The sequence below is a fragment of the Struthio camelus genome, chromosome 2, assembly GCF_040807025.1.
Source record: "Struthio camelus isolate bStrCam1 chromosome 2, bStrCam1.hap1, whole genome shotgun sequence".
NCBI lineage: Eukaryota > Metazoa > Chordata > Aves > Struthioniformes > Struthionidae > Struthio > Struthio camelus.
In genome coordinates, this window is record NC_090943.1 from 24532230 (window position 1) to 24552578 (window position 20349).

The 20349-nt window shown below is 36.6% G+C and overlaps 1 protein-coding gene across 4 annotated transcripts in view; it reads left to right on the forward strand.

Moving 5' to 3' along the window:
• MINDY3 (MINDY lysine 48 deubiquitinase 3) overlaps positions 1–20349 on the forward strand; it is a 65892-nt gene that overhangs the window by 18036 nt on the left and 27507 nt on the right. For all 4 annotated transcript variants that reach the window (XM_068934686.1, XM_068934688.1, XM_068934685.1 and 1 more), the window contains 4 exons: positions 1196–1269; positions 1731–1810; positions 7782–7852; positions 8887–8967. In XM_068934686.1, the coding sequence (XP_068790787.1) occupies positions 1196–1269; positions 1731–1810; positions 7782–7852; positions 8887–8967 (306 nt within the window). The remainder of the gene's footprint in view (positions 1–1195; positions 1270–1730; positions 1811–7781; positions 7853–8886; positions 8968–20349) is intronic.

Here is a 20349-nt window from a genome sequence, read left to right on the forward strand (position 1 = left end):
CTTTTTTTTCTTCATCTGGAAGAACTGCAAATTTTGGAAACATCCTGCCTAACATATTCTGACCATTTGCTATAAAGAGAAAGAAGTATGTTTAGGTCTCAATTCATTATATTAGAATAGAATCAGCCTCTAATTGGTTGTAGCTAGCAGTGTCCCCCAGGGGTCAATACTGGGCCCAGTCTTGTTCAACTTGCTCATCAGTGACCTAGATGAAGGGACAGAGTGCCTCCTCAGCAAGTTTGCTGATGTTATAAAGCTGGGAGGAGTGGCTGATATATCAGGTGTGAGGGCTGTGCTGCCATTGCGAGGGACCTGGACAGGCTGGAGAGATGGGCAGAGAGGAACCTCCTGAAGTTCAACAAAGGCAAGTGCAGGGTCCTGCACCTAGGGAGAAATAATCCCATGCAGCAGTACAGGCTGGGGGTTGACCTGCTGGAAAGCAGCTCTGCAGAGAAGGACCTGGGAGTCGTGGTGGACAACAAGTGGACCATGAGCCAGCAGGGTGCCCTTGTGGCCAAGAAGGCCAAGGGTATCCTGGGTTGCATTAGGCAGAGTGTTGCCAGCGGGTGGAGGGAGGTGATCGTCCCCCTCTCCTCAGCCCTGGGGAGGCCTCCCCTAGAGTACTGTGTCCAATTCTGGACTCCCCAGTCCAAGAGAGACATGGCCCTACTGGAGAGAGTCCAGCGAAGGGCTCCTAAGATGATGAAGGGCCTGGAGCTGGAGCATCTCTCCTATGAGGAAAGGCTGAGAGAGCTGGGCCTGTTCAGCCTGGAGAGGGAGGATCTGATCACTGTGTAGAAGTATCTGAAGGGAGGATGCCAAGAGGCTGGGGCCAGACTCTTCTCCGTGGTGCCCAGTGATAGGACAAGAGGCAACGAGCAGAAACTGAAACACAGGAAGTTCCATCTGAACATGAGGGAAAAAACTCTTTCCTGTGAGGGTGACTGAGCCCTGGAGCAGGTTGCCCAGAGAGGTAGTGGAGTCTCCTTCCCTGGAGATATTCAAAACCCACCTGGATGTGATCCTGGGCAATGTGCTGCAGGTGACCCTGGTTGAGCAGGGGGGTTGGACTGGATGATCTCCAGAGGTCCCTTCCAACCTCAACCATCTGTGATGTTTTACTGTTGCATTCTGTCGTTGTAAATGTTGCTGTTCATTCTTTAAGAGGGCAAAAATACTTGTAATTTTTTCCCAGGGAATTGAAAACATAAAAAATGAAATTGAAGATGCAAGTGAGCCATTGATAGACCCTGTTTATGGTCATGGAAGGTAAGCTGGAAAGTATGGTTGCTGCACTTAGCATAGATTAGTGGGCTAATATAATGTTTCTATAACTAATTGTTCTTTTATGAAATTATTGACGTTACAAAAAGGATTCAGCAGTTTTAACTTTATAATAGTTAAAAGCAACACTTAATATAGGATCCTGTTTCCCTACTTATTCCATTTTGTGCATGAGTGGTTCTGAGGAAATGGTTCTTTTATTGCTGAGTTTTCTGAGGAAGAGTTCTCGATTTCAGGGCTGAATTCTTGTATCAAATTGTTGACTGAAAGAGTAAAAATCATATTAGTGTGGCCAGACTACATATGTGCCCTACTTTAAAAGAGTATAAGTAGAAAATGTCTGCTTAGTTCCCTAGGTAATAAAATAATTTTTTAATTTATTTAGACCACTTTTCAAACATAAATTTTGTGTCCCTTTTAATAGACTATTTCTTTGTATTATACAGCCAAAGCTTGATTAACCTTCTGTTGACGGGGCATGCTGTTTCTAATGTGTGGGATGGAGACCGAGAATGTTCAGGAATGAGTAAGTTGATTTTATTTCATATGTCTTCCTAATTTTTACATGCAATGAAATGCTGGCTTACAAATTTGGAATGGATGCCACGTTTCTGCTTTGATAGTCTGCTTGTTTATTGTCTTTTCATTTAAGTAGACCTGAAATGGAAATAAAACATAATTGCACAAAATCTCTGATATTAGTATCAGTGAATACAGGATTTTTCCTGCAGGGTCAAACTTTAAAATACCTGGTGAGCTGGGTGATGGAAGGGAGTGCATTCTCAGCAAGTTGGGGATAGTGGTCGCTGGGCACGCTGATGGGCTGGGCACGCTGCCTTTCAGAGGAATTTAATCAAGCCGGAAAAATGGGCTCACAGAAACTTCATGAATTTCCCCAAAGGCATACGCATCTGGGATGGACTAACCCTGTGTAACAGCACAGGCTGGACACTGGCTGGCTAGGAAGCAGCTTTGTAAAAAAGGAATCTGGAGGTGCTTGTGGACAGAGAGTTGGACAAGAGTCATCAGTGTGCCCTTATCGCAAAGAAAGCTAGCTGCATCCTAGACTGTATTAGGAGGAGTGTAGCCGGCAGGTCAAGGAAAGTGATTCTTGCCCTCTATTTGGCGCTTGTCATACCATGTCTGGAGTATTGTGCCCGGTTTTGAGTGACAGAACTGTAGAATTGTACAGATTTTCTTCCAATATCCAGCATAAACCTTTTTGTTGTACAGTAGGCTATTTTCATATTCTTCATATACTTTCACCATGCTATTGTCACCCTTTTCTGTATTAAGTTTATTTCATAAAGCTATTATTTCTTTTCTTGGGCCTTTTCTTTTTGTTTTGACAAAGCAAACTGAGTTTTTATTTAAGCCTTTGTTTGTAGCTCGTGTTTTCTAGACCTCTTCAGAGATCTAGAAAGTATATGCCAATATGCCATGAAAGTATAGGCATACTGGAGACAGCCGAGTATGATGTCCATAACAGCAAGCCTCTAATACACAGGAGTTATTAATATACGTGGCATGTGAATGACCTTTTTGTGATGGCAGTGCATTGCTGACTCTTAGATTCGTTTATCAATATGCTACTTCTTGACCGGATCTTCCTTCATTGTGTATTTGCTCATTTGCTATCTTTTTTCTAAATATAGTTATTGTGCTTTTGTGTTCTTTGAATTTCATGTTGCAAGTAGAAAAGATGGTCTGAAACCAGCAACGCTTTGAATTCTGAAAGTGCTCACATCCTCTCTCCTGCTGCCACATACTCCATGTCTGGTTCATCCACATACTTCCATTAGTGAAGTCATCATTGAAAATACTGACTTAAACTGAGGTTTAAGACATATCTTTGCGAGACCTTGAAATGCCCCGGTTTGACGATCAACAATTAAACTCATTTGAGCCTTTTTAGTTAATTAGACATCCATATGATTGTGATACCGTGCAGGCTGTACTTCCATATCAGACTTCTTAGAATGACATTTGGAGGCTGTCAAGGACTAATAAAAGTTAAGTCATATGGTATCTCGCTCTTCTCACTCTTACCTGCTGGGCTACTTACCAGGGCATTTAGACTGGATTAGTGCAGTCTATTATTGATGAGCCTCTATTGGCTGGTTTTATATTTTTATCCTTCTAGTGCATGTAAATTGATTACTAATTTGTTTCAAGACCTTTTGGAGGTAAAAGTCATCCTTTGTCCTGTTTTTTGTTTGTTTTCTGTTAAGGACTCTTGTTTTCACTTTTCCACTCTATTGGCACCTCCTGTGTTACACATATATGTGGTAATCATTAATGGTTCAGAGATTTTTTTATCTAGTTACTTACATGTTATATAATGAATTTCATTTGGATTTGCAAACTTGAACTTTTCTGTCTTATAGTATTTTAGTCGATTTTGTTTTTTCCAGCTGACACCATTATCTCCTTGTTAATCTTGAGTATCCTAACATCATTTACCTTTTTGTGACTATTAAAGCAAAGATGGCTTTGAGTACTTGTACTTTCTCTGTATCATTCTTTTGTATTTTGCCAGTCACTTACTACTGATTCCTGCTGTATGTGTAGAATGTTGTTGTCCTTTATCCCCCCCACTTGCTAACTGAAATTTATGCTGTAATTTAGGCTTTCTAGTTTTATCTATGCATTCCATTCAGGGTTTTTAATTTTCTCTTTTTGATTTTCAGATTATGGTTTATGAATCATAAACTGAATGGTACTTGTAACTTTCCTTTGCATTGAGATAACTTGCTGAAATATTATATAATTATAGAAATATTATAGAATATAAATTATAGAATATAAATATAGAAATATTTAATATAACTGTTTTCAAAAGCTTCCAGTTCCCTTGCCCTCCTTTGACTCTCAGATTCTTTCTGAGAGATCTTATTCATTAGTGAGAGTTGATTGCCAGTGTTGCTTGAGTTTTCTATGTATAAACATAATGGAAATTGCAGAAAACAGAGGATATGAAGTGGTTCACAGCATATTTGCAGGGGCAGTGGTGAAACCGTAGCGAGAAGGTTCCACCTGCACTGCAGGAACAAGAAAAATACTAGATGAGTGATACTGTTATCATAAGTAAATACACTTATGAAACTGAATTCTCAAAATGACACTTGCTTTGCATTTTGATGCAGAAATTGTGTATAAAGGCACTTTACCTCCTGTTTTAACTGTTCAGATAAGTCTTCTTAGTAACTTAAGTAAATAATCTTTAAAATTACTCTGAAACTATTTTAAAGTTACTGTCACTAATTTCATTAGTGACAAAGAAGATACTGAATTATAAACTCCAGGAGTTTATAAGTAGTTTGCAGATGCTATTCAGGGCTCTAACTTTTGTGGTATTGCAAAGTGTCCAAATAGAGAAAGAGTTATTAGTTAGGGTTTCTGTTAGCTGTTACTTGTACTAACACGTTGAAACTATCTCTTTTCTCTGACTCTCTAGCCTTCCCTTTGGTCCCCTATCTACATAGTGTGCTTTAAAATATTCTTATTTTAATCTCTTTTATTATCACAATTATCCATAGGAGGAAGTATAAGGGGTTGTAGGGTTTTTTGTTTCCTGAAGAAAGGAAGCTTATGTGGCCGTTGCTGTTCATCTTTCTGTTCTGTCTTTCATGAAGTAACTTTGGATGCAGCCAGTTTAGATCAAATTTTGTATGTGGCATTTTAGAGAGAAGCTCCCACAAGCTGCCTGAGAGAGAGAACCCCGGATTAATGCCTCCTGTGAGAAAGACGGTATGCTGAACTCAGTGTTGTTAAGTTTTGCTTGTGAGCTGACTAGTCAGCACACACAGAGCTTATAACATACCAGCCAAGTGAGGCTGCATATGCTGAGTAAAGGGGATAAAGGAAATTGGGAATGTTGAGGAGAAGCAGGGGACAGAAAATATAGTGGAGTGGGTACGGGGGAAGCTGAGATTATGGTGTTTGGAGAGGTTCTGAAGATGGAAATCTTTAATCTTTATTTAAATCACAAACTTCATATTTTATTGCACTTAGCTCATTAGAACAAGCTTCCCTTCATTCTTCTGTGAAGTGCAGTGATTTAATGTGGAAAAACAATGCTGTAGTAACCTGCCTTTTTCAAGTGGTGTCAAGAATTTCTTTTGTTTCAGATTGTCACTAGGTGGCAGTATCCTGATACAATTGGTACAATGTCATTAAACTTTAAAACCTTCATCATTAGTTGGGGCATGCACTTTAAGGCTCTGATTTTCTTCCTTTTTTGAAATGGATTACTCTTGCAAAAATCCTTTAAAAAAGGAGAAATTAGCTCTCTGACAAGAGGCAGAGCTACTCATTTTTCTTTAAGTGACCTTTGGTGTTATTAGATCTCTTCCAGTGGGGCTGTTTGGACAGGGAGGGAGTATGTACAAGGACTAGTTTTGGTTTAGGGAAAACAGGCTTCCTTTGCTTCCTCGAAACTTACTCAAGAGTGGTTTTTGCCTTTTTATCTCTCCACTTCTCTGTTGACTGATTCTGAAGGAGACATTGGTAGACCAGTATCCACAGGCTAAAGTTAGCCTCATATCTTTCAGATACACAATCTATTTAGCTGTCTACTAGCTATTTAGGATATTCATTTTCCTGTACTATCATAGCCAGGATCTCAACTCTTAGTTATCTGTCCTAGTTATCACCTTGTTATATGTCAGGGGAAGCAAAATATTTAATCATTTGATTTTTTTTTTTTTCCTGAATAATAAATATTACTTGAAACTAATTTCATTGTTCTTTTGTCGTGGCCATCAACTCCAAAAATGTGAAGCCTTTGTCTTGCTGACTGAGCTTTGCATTGATAAATGTTTTTCATCTTTTTTTCCCCCCAAAATTCATTTGACAAGTTAGCTGAAATGATGGTCTGTTAGTGTACTGTCGCTCATTTCTGCCATTCATTTCCCTTTGTTGTACATCATCTTTCTGAACAGTTTCTATTCCCTAGTTTGAAGGCTCCTTTATTAATTTTTGAATTGGGATAGCTGTCTTGCTCTCGGCGTTTCATCTAAGCATACTACCATTTATAGCAACACAGCTCTTAGTCAATGAGGTCATGGGGTTCTGCGAAGTGTGATCTGTGCACCCCTAAATGTCTTAATTCCAGGAAAGTTTGAAGATAATCCTGGAGAGCATAGTCTCAGACCAAGGGCTCTAAACATTTCCAAAGAGAAGCTAAAGAGAAGCAAAGGAGTCTTTTTACCATGCAAGGTGACAGACACAAACTCCAAGGAAAGAATTGTACTTATTTGCCACAGAGGTAATGAATGAGTCAGTGTTAGTAAGTTAGACACAAATAGGGCAAACTATTCCAACTCTTTGACTGTTTGTATTTGTTTTTTTTTTTCTTAGCAATAGAGGAAAAAGTTAAACCATTACTATAATAACTCTTCTGCACTGTTGCAAAATTCTGGGAGTTAAACTTGAATCTGGTGAAGAAGCATGCCATGCCATGCTTAGTGCTGTAGAGTTGTAACAAAATGCAGAGTTGAGTTCAGCAGAAGGAAAAATCTTTTATATTTGGAACAGTTTTTTTTCACTTACTAGAGTCCTGAGGCTTTAGCCGATGGATACAGACTTCATAGCTTTTTGCTGGTGTACGTGAATCATCAATGTTGACAAATACCGTTGAAAATTAGTGTTTCAGAAGGAAGTTTCAAATTTAAAAAAAATCGATGTTCCTGAAAAAGGAAATGCAGATCCTGTTAAATTGATCAGTTTATGTTGTATGTTTTGGGTGGACTTGCAGTATCAGGTATGTGCTGCTCTTTGTTTAAGTAACTTACAGTTGTTTCAAACAGTCTAATTGCACTGTTGAGATAATGCATGTGTAAGCCCAGAGCTGCTTTGAATCGTTATGGTTAGAACTGTGTTCTCTCTCGTTCTTTTTTAGGGAGCCTCAAATGAGGCTCTGTAAGTACTCTTTAGTCAGAAGTACATAAACAGTTCAGCTATTCCTGACAGCTGTGTGTGCTTTGGAGCAGTCTAATATGTTAAATGGAAGTCAGTATGGAAAATCAGATTCAGTGAGCTCTTTCCTTCCTATTAATAAAACTCTATTATATAAAAAGTATCATTTTCTATTCATAAAGTGGCATGATAAAGATCAATCCAGCCATGGAAATCTTTCCCCCACCTCTCCCCAAACAAAATATTCCTTCGTGATAGTTGTTTTATTCCAGAGAATAGTTTTGGTGCGAGTTACAAGTACCTCTGCTGAGAAATCCAACAACTTTTGAAAACAGGCTGTCAACAGCAAATTTATGTTAAAACCATCCATTTAGCTCTTTTTTATAAAGAGGAAAAACAGAAAAGTTTTGTGGGTTTTTTTTGACCATACCTTAATGATTTGCCATTCATTGTTGATAAAACTGCATGATTTTCTAGAATTGTTATTACTTGACTGATCTTGAAAGCAAGAGAAAATGACTTAAAAGAGACTTTGCCGCTTTTTTCTAACATAAACTTTGGGTTTGGTTTTTAAACAGAACTTCTGGGTATACATAAACAGGCAACAGTAGGCTTTTTGACATTGATGGAGTCTCTGAGATACTGTAAGGTAAGCTTTTTTGTGTAATTGAAAATGATTCTTTCAATAAGGCATTGCGGGTTTCTTTGCTGACAGCATTACTTAAAGCTTCAGCTTGAACAATCAAAGGTCTTAAAGTACTTTCAACTTCAAATTAAAACTGAGAATATTATAAAAACAACCCATGTAATAAAATTATTAAATGCAACTTACAAAGTAAATGTTGTTTGCTATTTGAATTAACACATCATTGCACCAATTTTTATATAACCAATTAGAAGCTTGCTCTTACAGAAATAAAGATCAATGCAAGTTAAGTCCCAAAGTGACTAGCTATTGTGAATGTTACAGTACCATTGTTCTCTTTTTATGCTATCACTGTCTTCCATTTAAAATAAATAAATAGTCGTATGTATATCTGAAATGCAGCCTAATCTGTATCACAGCTTCTGGTCGTGACACAGAATTTCTTGATTTAAGGATTCTATTTAAGAAATCTTGTGCCTTACAAATAACACTTTTGAAACTGAGGATTAATACTGTTACTTTCAAAAAGTTTTTTAGTTTTTCTTTGCTTTGTTTTCAAACTGTATTGAATTCCTTTGACTTAGATTATGATTAAAGAGGATTATGTAGTTCACAGAATGTTGGTGTATTGACTGTAGCTATCCCTTCATTTATTAAGTAAATGTCAGTTCTGAATTGATACATCCAAGGCTAGATCATAAATGAAGTGGACTTCCACCTCATTTTGGATCTCCCTGTATGATTATTAAGCACAAGAGTAGTTATTCGTGTGCATTTTTGAAGCATTGTCTCCCAAGATTGTAATACGGAATAATGCTGATACCACTTTTTCATCAAACTCCTGTTTCAGTGATAGAAGTCTTATTTTTGTGGTTGCTTTCCAAGTCAATCAGAAGTCAGAGATCAAAATTAGAATCTAATTTTACAATAGTTTTTGAGAACATTTGAGACTTCATTAACCCGATTGTCATTAACTTAGTTGTTAACTGACTTTTAGGGTTTGCTTTGTGTTTCTGATTTTATGCACCTTTTTTTAGGTTGGCTCCTATTTGAAATCTCCAAAAGCCCCCATTTGGATACTTGGCAGTGAAACACACCTCACAGTCTTTTTTGCAAAGGTATGTTAGATGTAATTTTTATGTGACCTCAGGCGGATAAACACCACGTAAGTCCAAAGTTGCAAGTTTCATGTGGCTTTAACATTTTAAAAAAAAAAAGTCACCACCAAATCTTTTAAATAAGCTTTCCCTTGAAGGCAGATCTCTTCAAATGGTTTAGTGAATATCTCTTAAATTTTAATAAAATCTTTTGGTTCTAGCTTAATTTATTGTGGTAGGGGGAATGGTATGCTTTAGAACACCATAATTGTGATGTGTTCCGTCTCAAATGTCTATAGTACAAGAGAGACTTAAAAAGAAAAGACTTACGTGTTGGAGACTGTCTGTAGCTTAATCTTTCTGACAGTACTTTCATGCTTTTTTTAATATATAACTACAGATTTCTGTATCCTAGTTTAAAAAGAGATATTAGCACTGTTACAGTAATTTTTAATAATTATTCTAACAGATGCACACTGTAATCTGTGTATCATATAAAAAGTCTTTGAGATAAGTTCTCAATTTATAACCCTAGACCAAATTTTCTCAAGAAATGATTTATATTTCTCTGGTCACAGATAGTAAATTATTTTCCTTATGTTTTTAACTTTTTTCTTTCTGCAAGCTTCTTTCTGCGTAAAAAATACTTACTGAGATTAAAAATGATACTTACTAGTACATTTATTAGTACTTATTAGAGGTAGACTTTTCTCTCATCAATAGCTTACAAATTAATAACTATTTTTAGGTATCAATCTTGAAAATAAATACTAAAATCTGTGACAAATTTAAAGCTATAATTTTCTCAGCTGTTGAAGTTCCTTTAAAAATAATATGCACTTGTGCCTATCTAATCTTTAAAAACAGGTAACGAAAGTAATAGATTTTCTTAAAAATACATATTAGCAGTGTGTTATTTCCTGCAGTACTATTTCTATAACTTCAAATAAAAAAAGCAAATGAAAATTCTTTTCATTGAATTAGTCCATGTTTTTTCTTGCTTATTTTCTGCAAAAGACATACTAGAATTTGTGCAAATTTCTTGTGTCTGATAAATGTTCTTTCTCCACTATTCCGTACTAATAGAAGAATTTATATCCTCCCTTGAATATTGGCTTTCTGCTTTACTATCTCACCAGAGGCAATCTTTTCTAGTGAAGTGTTTGGATTTCAGATTTTGAAATTTTATCTATAGTTTTTCCGAAGGGAATAATTATACCATCTAAGCTAATATCTCATTGTACAGATGCCAGTCTGATGCAAATAGGCCTAATCACTCTGTTCTGCAAGTCAGCTGTATGTGTCCAGAATGTTATTACTCTTGCAGTGTTCTGTATCTGCAGTGACCGTTTCCAGACAGAAATCTATTCATAATGTTCGCTCTTTTAGGATTTTGAGGGGTGTTAGCTGGGTGTAAAGTAACTGGACATCAGTGTTTGATATCTCCAATACAACTTGATTCCTGTTTCTTCACCAAACTCCATTTACACTGTGGGCAATTTCACCTTATGATTAATATCTTAGGAATTATAAAACAGAAAAAAATAAGCAACATGAGCTTGGCAAAGAGTCTCCCAGATAGTCTTTTGTTAAAGAGCTAAGTTGAAGGTGTGTGAAAGTTGCAAAAGTCCTTGAATGCATACTTTGCACGTCTGATCTCACCCTCTCTAAAGTCAAAGTGAGATGTCACAGTGGTAATTGCAGTGTTGGTGAGGTGTTATTTTGTCAGTTGAGGCTGCGTGTCAAAACCTACAGCACAGGATTTGAGCTGATTGTCAAAGGGTTAGTGGGCAAGTTGATGAGCATGTGCAGTTCTCTAGATGGTGCTTGGTACTTCCAGCTTGATGGTGAGTTTAATTACATGAGACAGACTTTCAGAATGGAAAGAGAAAAATGGAGAGAGGAGCCAAAAGCAGTGCAGATTAATTTTGGAAAAATTAAAACAAATACAGCTTTAATTCTCTCAAGCTGTGTGTGATTTACAAGAGCCTAATCCTTATGTTCAAGTACAAGAGCATTAGGCTGCAGTAAGCAGAGTAGCTGTTGCTTTTGTAGCTAGCTGAGTAGGTTACCCAAGAAGTGTGGAAAAGAGTCTTAGAATGCTGTCACTGTAGACTAGTAGTGGGAAATAGTAATGAAGATTTTGTCGTGTTCCCCTGTCTTGGGGCCCTTCCTTGAACAACGGAAGTTCAACAAGCAAAATGTTTTATTCCAGTTCTGCATACCACCTTACTCAAGCAAGGGTGGCTTCTGTCCTTCAGTACAGAGGTGCTTCGTTCAGATTTTAAATTTCACTTGAAGTACAGCAGTAAACAGTGTTCTCTCAACTGTGGAATGAAAGACCAGCCACCCTGTTTTTTTACCTCAGAACATTTTTGATTACATACTAAAAATATTTTCTGGCAGACAGCAACAGCTGTCTGTAACACTTGTATTACTCTAAATCTGAACTTTTCTCCTGTAGCTGAGAAATGTTTTTCAGTTATTCTTTCTAGAGTAAATAGTCTTCTATAGGTGCCACTCTAAAACTTTCGTTGTACGTTCTTGGTGCATTTTTCTGAATGAGCAGAATGTGACACAGCATCTTTGTGCTGAAGATCACACTTAGTGTCTTAAAGTGAAAAGAAAAATTTGCATAGTTGGGCTTAAGCTGTCTAACTGCTGTTGCCTGAAAGAGCCTTAAACAGTGACAGCTGAGTCAATTCCTAGTTTTAAAACTACCCAGCTACCACTGGGTCAGCAGTTTCCTCTATTACTTTAGGTACTTAAAATAGTAGAGATTATATTTTTTTATATGTGTACATGGTCTTTATTACCACATCATTATCTTTAGTTTTGCAGCAAAACTCATTGAGGATGTACACAAGTATTATTTTCCCATTTTACTACTAGAAAAAGGGGATACAAAGAAATGACTTAAGAAATATTTTATTCCTTAATAATAATTTTGATCCAAGCACATTTTATCAAAGAGCAAACTGCTTTTCTTCCTGGGGCTAGGCTCAAAAGTCAGGAATTTAAGCAGCCTTAACTGTTTTCCAAGACCATTCTGGTCTGACATGAGTGAATGCAGTCCCTCCCGTCTTACCTCACTCTTTCTGAATATAAAAAACTTACTCTTAGATTACAGAAGATACACAAATCTGTAGAAGTCATGTATCTTTTACAGATTATTTTTGAACATCCTAAGCTGTGTGGTTACAGCTCTGGAAAGCCTATCTTCAGGCAATTATTTATCTTCAGATATTTTGGAGGCCACCTCACCGACATAATGAGTTGAAATGCGGTGGATAGTCTCTTCTCCAAAACACAGAAACATGAAAATACCCATCATGTTTTGGTCCACAAGCAGCCACTTCAGTGGAAGTACTCTTTCTAGGGGAGAGAAAGTAGAATTCTCTGGAAACACCTGAAATGAAGTTTTACCCCACATCTACCACATTTTAATTTCTAAGATAGGCTGTCTTGACCAAAAATACTGCAGATTGTTCTGCTAAATCCAAGCAGACATTGTTTCTGCCCTTCTATGCCCTTCCTTCCTTTGCTGTGTAAGAAAACTCTCAAGTGGCCTCAGCCCAACAAAAATAAACAAGGAAGCTTTCATTTGACATGCTAAGAATCCTACATGCTCTGTCAGATAGTGCTAACACAAAGGGACAATATTGTAAATGTCCTCTAAAAATGAACTTTAAAACTACAGTCTCATTTTTTTTCCATTGAAGGGAAAAGAGCAGGAGAGAATTGAGGCAATTCTGCTTTATTAAATATAGAAATAAGGCTATGATGCTTTGGATCAAATGCTCCAGTCAGTTCTTGGTTATTTAAATGATATTCTAAGAAGTTATGACAAGCTGAGACTATTCAATCACTGTGGAAAAGAATACAAGCAGGTTGAAATGTTATGTGAAATAAAATGAAAAAATGTTTCAGCGCAGACAACGGAAAGAACAAGTTAATAGAAAGAACTGCTTTCTAAGTGCTGCCTGCTAAAATGCCAGCCTACGTGTTCTGGAAGTTTGAATCCAAGTTTTCTGAAAATGAAAAGACAACACAGAATGTGTCCAGTGACTTCAGGTGATCCAAACTGTCTGTGAGGTTACTTTTCAGTTGTGTGAGATTTTTCAAAAACTTCCTGTTTCATACCCATTTCAGGGAGCACATGACAGAATCAGCTATCCAGCTATCTGCTTTCAGTTACAGCATTGTAGCATTTCTGGACTTGAAAAATCAGATGAGCAGAGGAAACTCCTAGCTGAGACATCTAAGTTGCAAATTAGTGTTTTCCAAGGAAAGTATTCCCTCTTTGCTGTATTCAGGCTGTTCTTATGTTTTCAGATGATTTTTTGACTGTAATCACTGTTAGCTATTCTACCATATTCTCAGGGTCCACCATATTCTTCGGCATTCTTGATAATGTTGTCCCTCGGAAGAAAGGACATTCACTTCTACATTTGCTTCTCTTCCTAAACAATCTTTTTAAACAAGGTTCAGTAGAGGGAGATCTGAGCAAACACTGATATTATTGTAGGAGATACTGAATTTGGGTCAATCATGTCTACTAGAACTGGGCTAAGGAGGAATATTATTGGCTACAATATTTCGTCTCACAACATCAACAGAGAATGGTGATGGTTACGAAGGAACATAAAGCAGAAGTGTAAAAAAATTCAACCATTAATGGTGTGTGTTAACAATTCTGATCTTTCATAAAAGTAGCCTCATATATGTGCAAATGAATTATACTTATCCATTACCTTAGGAACTCTTTTACCTTAGGAAGGTACTGAAAAGTGTCCACACCCTTCCTTTTGTTTTGTGTTCCCATGACAGGTGAACGCAGGGAATCAGATTTTGAAGATGTCTTTGCAGTTCACAGGAAATCTGTACGGAGCTTGTGATATTGCAGCTTTTTAATTAAATGAGTAGTGGAATTGATTGTTCTGGTTGGGACAGTCCAGATATCTGGTAGAGAAAAGACAGATGGGTAAGGCATCTGCAGAGAAAATTCTGGGCTAGAGGAGAGTTTTAATTTTCTGTATGCTGATTATCAGCAGAGAGACAAATGCTGTTCTGTTTTAGACAATAGCTCTCGCTTGATTAAATCAACAGTGCATCTTTAGATATCTCTGTCAGCTGCTAATGTAAGAGTTATTTTCAGCAGAAGAAGAACGCTTAAAGTGAATGTTAGAGCATGATGTTCCCTGTGGAGCCTGTGGGGCTCGAAAGAGAGAGTAATTCTGCTGGTTGGTTTAAAGTTTGTAGTATAAATGTTGTTGTTAAACAAATGGGTTTAAATTCTTGTGAATGACACGCTAGTTCACAAGGATTGCTTTGTATAGTTTCCTAGCAAAAGGGCCAAGCCTTTTAAGAATAATGGTCTCAGTTGGCAGGGAGGCCTCAAAATAAAGTATTTCTGTAAGGTATCTATCTTATTCTAACTTTGCAAGATCTTAGAGCATGACTTTGACACCTTATTCTGCTCTTCACGGTTCTACTCCAATTTTACTTTTCGGTGAGTTTGTTCCTACTATGGATGCATTTTTCTCCCTGAGACTAAACCTTCTGGTGAGTTTCTTAGTTTTGTATGTGTTTGGGAGGCTTTCTTTGGGGAAACCTGTTGTTCATTCAGGTAAATAATTCTCACAGCAGTATTTACCTAGGTAAATTCTAGATTTTAATTTCTTTGACGTTGGTGGAAGAACATCTTGAGATAAGGCTTTCCCTCCTGTCAAAGACTAGTATATTTGATTCTCTCTCCATGCTGTATATAGCTGGCTGTAGTGCTCACTGAGCAGCTTTAAACATCTTGCCATTCAAAGAATGTTTAGAGTAAGAATTATCACATTTGTTAAATTAAAAAATTGTTGCTAGCTGAGTAATTTAGGTTTTACCTTCTTTGCAGAGTCTTTTCACATCTAAATCTTTACAAAGGTACTTGAGCAAACTTAATTTTAGTAAAGAACATGTTAGCATGCTAGTAAATTTTCTTTTATGCAAAAACAGGTTTTGAAAATGGTGCCACCACAGAGGTTTTTTTGTTTTGTTTTGTTTTTCCAGCTAGCTTTGCCTGTGGGAGTGTTTCTATGGAAAATAACAATTTACTGCCTCAGTAAATACTGGTCTGTACTGGTACAGGGCCATTGCTTCTAGGGAAGCATCCAGGGATGTAAACCAACTGGGCTGATTTAAAATCTTAATAAATAGTGGGGAAAATTACAAAGGAACTGTGGAAAGTATTGAAGACACTGCTCTATAACCTCTATCCACGCTATGTTGAACCATGATATATCAGAGTTACCGCTCTGGTCCACTGAAAGTGTGCCTGTATTTGGAACATAAGAGTTTTAAGGAGCTTTACCTCAGGACAATGTTGACTCAGTCTAGTTCAGCCTTGCAATAAATTATGCACTAGCTTTATAAATGAGACTGTAACCATCCAACTTGAAGTAAATAATCTTGTGGGAGGAAAAATATTTAAACTTCTCATTGTAGTAAAAGAGACCTTATATGTGATGCAGTAGTGTATGGTTTGTTTTTAATTAAACAAGCTGATGACATCATTGTACCAAACACAATGGTAACTTTATTTTCTCTAAAAACAAATCTGGAGCATCGTCGTTTGTGATATTTTTACGTTCTCAGTTTTTTTCATTGGTAATATAGTTTTGGCTTTAAGTGGGACTAGCTTTCATGAGAAGCTTTAGCCATCGCATAATTTTTGGCTTTTGGCATTCGGGAGAAACGCTTCTACCTCCTTTCATTTTCCCTTTTCTCAGATTGTTGGAATGAGCAGCCAGCTGTGATTGCTGCAAGGAAAAAGCAGGTCCGTCTGCCTCCTCTTAGTTTTTGGTGGTCTGTACTTTAACTGTACTGAGAGCATTTTTAAATAGTGGAGAAACCAAAGAGAGCTTAGTTCCTTGGAGTGGTTCTCCCAATTTTCTACAGGAAATACTCTCTTTATCTTAGTTGCACGTGGACTGAGAAAGAAGAAAAAGGTCTGAAGGGGCTGGTCGTGCCCTTTCCAATCCTAGAAGAGAGATAAATGACTAATTTTTCCTTCCCACTTCCCCCAAACCCCGTTGGGCCTACAAAGAATCTTGGAGAACTCTGGACTTCCAAGGGGGACAGAGATGTGTAGAGGACAACAGAGATGTTGAGTGGGAAGGTTGAGGTGTACACATCTGTGATAGGTAGGCAGGGCTGGACAGCAGAGCTGGAAAGTTAGGGCTCAGATCGTTGCACCATAAAATCCAGTAAAAGATGTTACAGAGGCCAGATCATCTTCGAATGCAGTGGACTGAAAAGTAATTAGCACAACAGTAATTACCACATACATTGTTTTGTGATACATAAAAAGAGTCAAGAGAGTCTACCAAAATTGTCATGATTATAGAAGACCTGACTTGAATTTTGCAGTTTTAGGGTTGGTGTTATGGGATTTTCAGTCGTTCTTCCAGAGCCAAGTGGAACTTGGGACAACTCAGGGTTACTCAGGATTTTTGACCTTTTTGTGCTGTTATTAGAAGGGTAGAGTATGATCTCAGTCCCCCTGACACAGTTATAAAAGTGGTTTGAAGCAGAGATTCACCCATATAGATAGATCTTTAACCTACTACAGTTTCCAAAAAAAAAAAAAAAAAAACTAGAAAGAGCAAATCATAACCATGGAATCTAAGGTTATCATGAATGAATTTTATCTAGACTGATGTACAGTAATACACCCATATATGTTGAGGGGATAGTACGTGAAAAGTAAATTAAAGGGCAGTCTGGTGGTCCTCCACTTCCTGAGGTTGGATACTAAGGAAGTTGATGTCTCTAAACACTGGAAAATTAATTTTGGGCAGTGGTAGATATCTTGGGCATTAGTAGCGAACCCTCTGAAATGAGATCTTACATGAATTAAGTCAGGTTACTGTAACACTTATATTGTCAAAAGCGCTGTGCATCCCCTAATAACAAGTAGTAAATCATGAGGAACCGTGGCTTAAATCATAAAGAGGTAACTCAGTTATCAGGTTTTTGTATCATTTATTCTTAAAGTTCAGATACAGAAATTGTAACATATAGAGCATTAAGCTGAGGACATAAGGCTCTGAATATGGAGCTAACCCTTTATTTGGGATTTATTCTTATAGAGGAATATATTCACTGTGTTTATTGTGATTCTCTGACTAGTTCCAGCCATTTAAAAGTTGTTCTTAGTATTTATCAATTTTCTGAAGTTTTAGAAATTTTTAACATGCATCACATTACATACAGCTTTCTCTATGGTCATTTAAGGACGGTGCTTGTGATTGGATGTTATAGACCATGAATTGTGATTGTATATGTCTCTAAGCAAATAAATTATTTTAGGAAGGAAAAGACTTCTCATCTATCTGTTTTCATTCAGAAGTGGAGTTTTAGTTTTTGTGTGTGAAGTCATTAAATTCAAGTGCAAGGAGTTGAGAGTAGGACTACTTAGATGATACTACTTTTCATGTGTATGTATTTGAGCTGTTCAAATGTCTGTGTCATTGAATTCTTTCTCCCTAAACGTTATGCATTTTGGTATAGTTTTGTGCTAAGGTAGATGAGAGAATGACTTTTTACTGTCTCCTCCCACACTGCTTCCAAGCCTAGATGAAAACTTGTAAAAGTAAGGGGGAGAGGGATAGTCCTAACAATTCCAATAGAAACTTTTGATCCAATGAAATTTAATCTTAAAATAAATAAGTAAATAAAACACTATAACACTTGTTGCATGAGATGCCCTTTCCCTTTAAAAAAAAAAAAAAGCAACAAACAGCTTTTTGTAACCCACGTATGAAAAATGAAGAAACTCCCTGTGAACTGCTAAGTGATCAATTTCATGTTCTTAACTAATTACTGTGAATATTTCACTAAGAATTTTTAGAAAAATTGTATTCCTTAATCATTTCAAGTCTATTTTAAATACAGTTAGGAAGAAAAATAATTATAGTAGTCATCTGTTTATGCAGTTTTCCAACTTTCTGTTTTTCTTCAAAGTATATTGTTGTATGTTTTCAGTTGATATTGTCTCAATTTGCAATTCAGACGGTTAAGAAATAAACTTGTCTGAGCTTTAAAGATTAGCAATAGCCTATGGGAATGTAGTTAAGACTGGTGTGGAATCGTCTCCACAAAGTAATTATTTTTACTATAACATAAATATGTGGTTTCCAAAACTTATTCTGTTTTGTTAAGTGCAATAGATTGTAGTGGTGAATGTGTAAAGATACTACTGTCAAATAAATACAAAGCAGTACAGAAATCATGGGTCAATTATTACCCATTTATAGGCAAAGCGGTCCTGAAGGTTATGTTCTCCTTTTATTCATGTTAGAATGAATGTGATTTTCATATATAAACTGACATTGGGGAGTGGAAAGTAAGGGATTGGTTCTTACCATAAGAATACTTATTAGCGTCTAGAGGATTTGTAGCTTCCCATTTTGGGAGGTTATGAGCGGCATAGCTTGTATTTCAGCCTTTCGTTAGAAAAGCTGGATTTTGAGAGAAACACATTTCAGGCGGGTGGGGTTTGGGGGGGGTAGTATATGCTGAATAATTTGCAAATAGTGAACACAAAGTCCACTGCTAAATGTAATTTTATAACTTGTAAGTCACTGTATCAAGTAAATTCTAAAAGTCAACATACCTCATAGAAATAAAGGGTGAGAGCGTCATTGTATCAATCTTTATCCCTTTTAGGTGTGAAACCAATGTTGGTTCCAGCTATATTTGATACAATAGAGAAGACATTGGGCCTGAGCCATCACATGACGGGTAGATATTCTATTTTTCAAATTTGGAGGAGTAGGAATCCCAGCGCATTATTAAAATATGATGAATAAACTGATACAGTGTTTATAGTATTGCACTTTTAAAATATCAATCAAATTGATATTTACAGGAACTTGGTATATAAAAATGAAGCTTTATTCCTAATTCCGACGCCAGTGAAAAACAAAATACTGATAGCTTTTTCTCTATCATTTGCTTCTTCCACTAGACAGGTGCCCTGACTTTTCCAGATACAAATTCTATTCAAATCTACAATAATTACCACTTTAGTTCCATTTTCCATTGGTAAACAGCAAAGCACTGTTTATGCTCTTGCCTGGATAGCAACGCAATAGGATTCAGCCACCAGCAAGTAGAAACTTGATTTTATGGTATACAAATATCTTCTGATATATTGCATTACAAATTTACTTGTTGGTTGCAAAGCATATTCGCCTCACTCAGTGCATCAACATGTACCGATATCTTGATTCTGCATTTGGCACATGCTTTGTTTGCAACTGTTCTGGTTTGCAGGTGACATTTTGAAACTAGGTTTTATTTATGTCTTTGTGTAATTGTTTTACAGACCCCTTCTTCCTGTTGGCTAGTTGATACCAAGTACTATGCAGCACAGCTTAGAATCCTTTCGGTGTCTTGACAGCTTCTGAGTTGTTGCATATGTTTCTGTGATTAGCTTACAGTAGATTTTGGCCTGAAAATACAACTCTGCTTCAAAAGTCTTACTCTCATTTGTATGTTTAAGTTTTGGCTTTTTAGTGTTCAAAATTACTTTACACTTTAGCTTTCTGAGTATATTTGGATATTTTTCAAATTTACCCACAATAATTATAATGCCATTTTTCTTACATGAGCACTGTTGATAATGGAGCAAGTATTATTGTTGATAATGGAGCAAGTATTATTAAACTCTAATGAATTTGTAATTCATTCAGTATTTGGGAGTAGGCGGAGGAGAGAGGCATAAAATTCTCTTTTGTTCCTTCAGAAGACTTTCTTAAACCTTAGCCCAAAAGCTATGGCTTTCATAAATTTAGTACGCTTTCATTTCCTGCTAGTTTACAAATTATTGCATATACACAGAGCAGTATGAGGAAAATAATGTTTTTCTTAGCAGATAATTGGCATCAAGTGAAAAGAATAGAAAGAAGTGTCGATTTAATGCAGTAGAATACTCATTTTCATAAAGTGTATGAATGCCATAGTATGTTCCAGTGTTCCACATCAGTTTTTGACTTGACTGTGTATTTATGAAAGAGTTAAGACAGAGGTGAAAGATACTATTTCAGTCATAAGATGCTGCCTCAGCACATGTAGAGGAAAAAGCTAGGTTTAGTCTGCATGCTTTTTCAACAAGTATATGCGTGATTATCAAAGTTGCTAAACTAACACGAGTCAACAAATAAACTGATTTAGATCAGCAAATAATATATTCATAGTCGGTCAATATATTCAATATATTAATTCTTCATGGAATCATAGCAGATGATGGAATTTTAAAAGCGAAATTATATTTCCACACGCAATGTACTTTTTTTTTAAAAGAGGAGGTCCCAAACTCTGGTTTTGTTTTCCAAAATATGGAATTCTAAT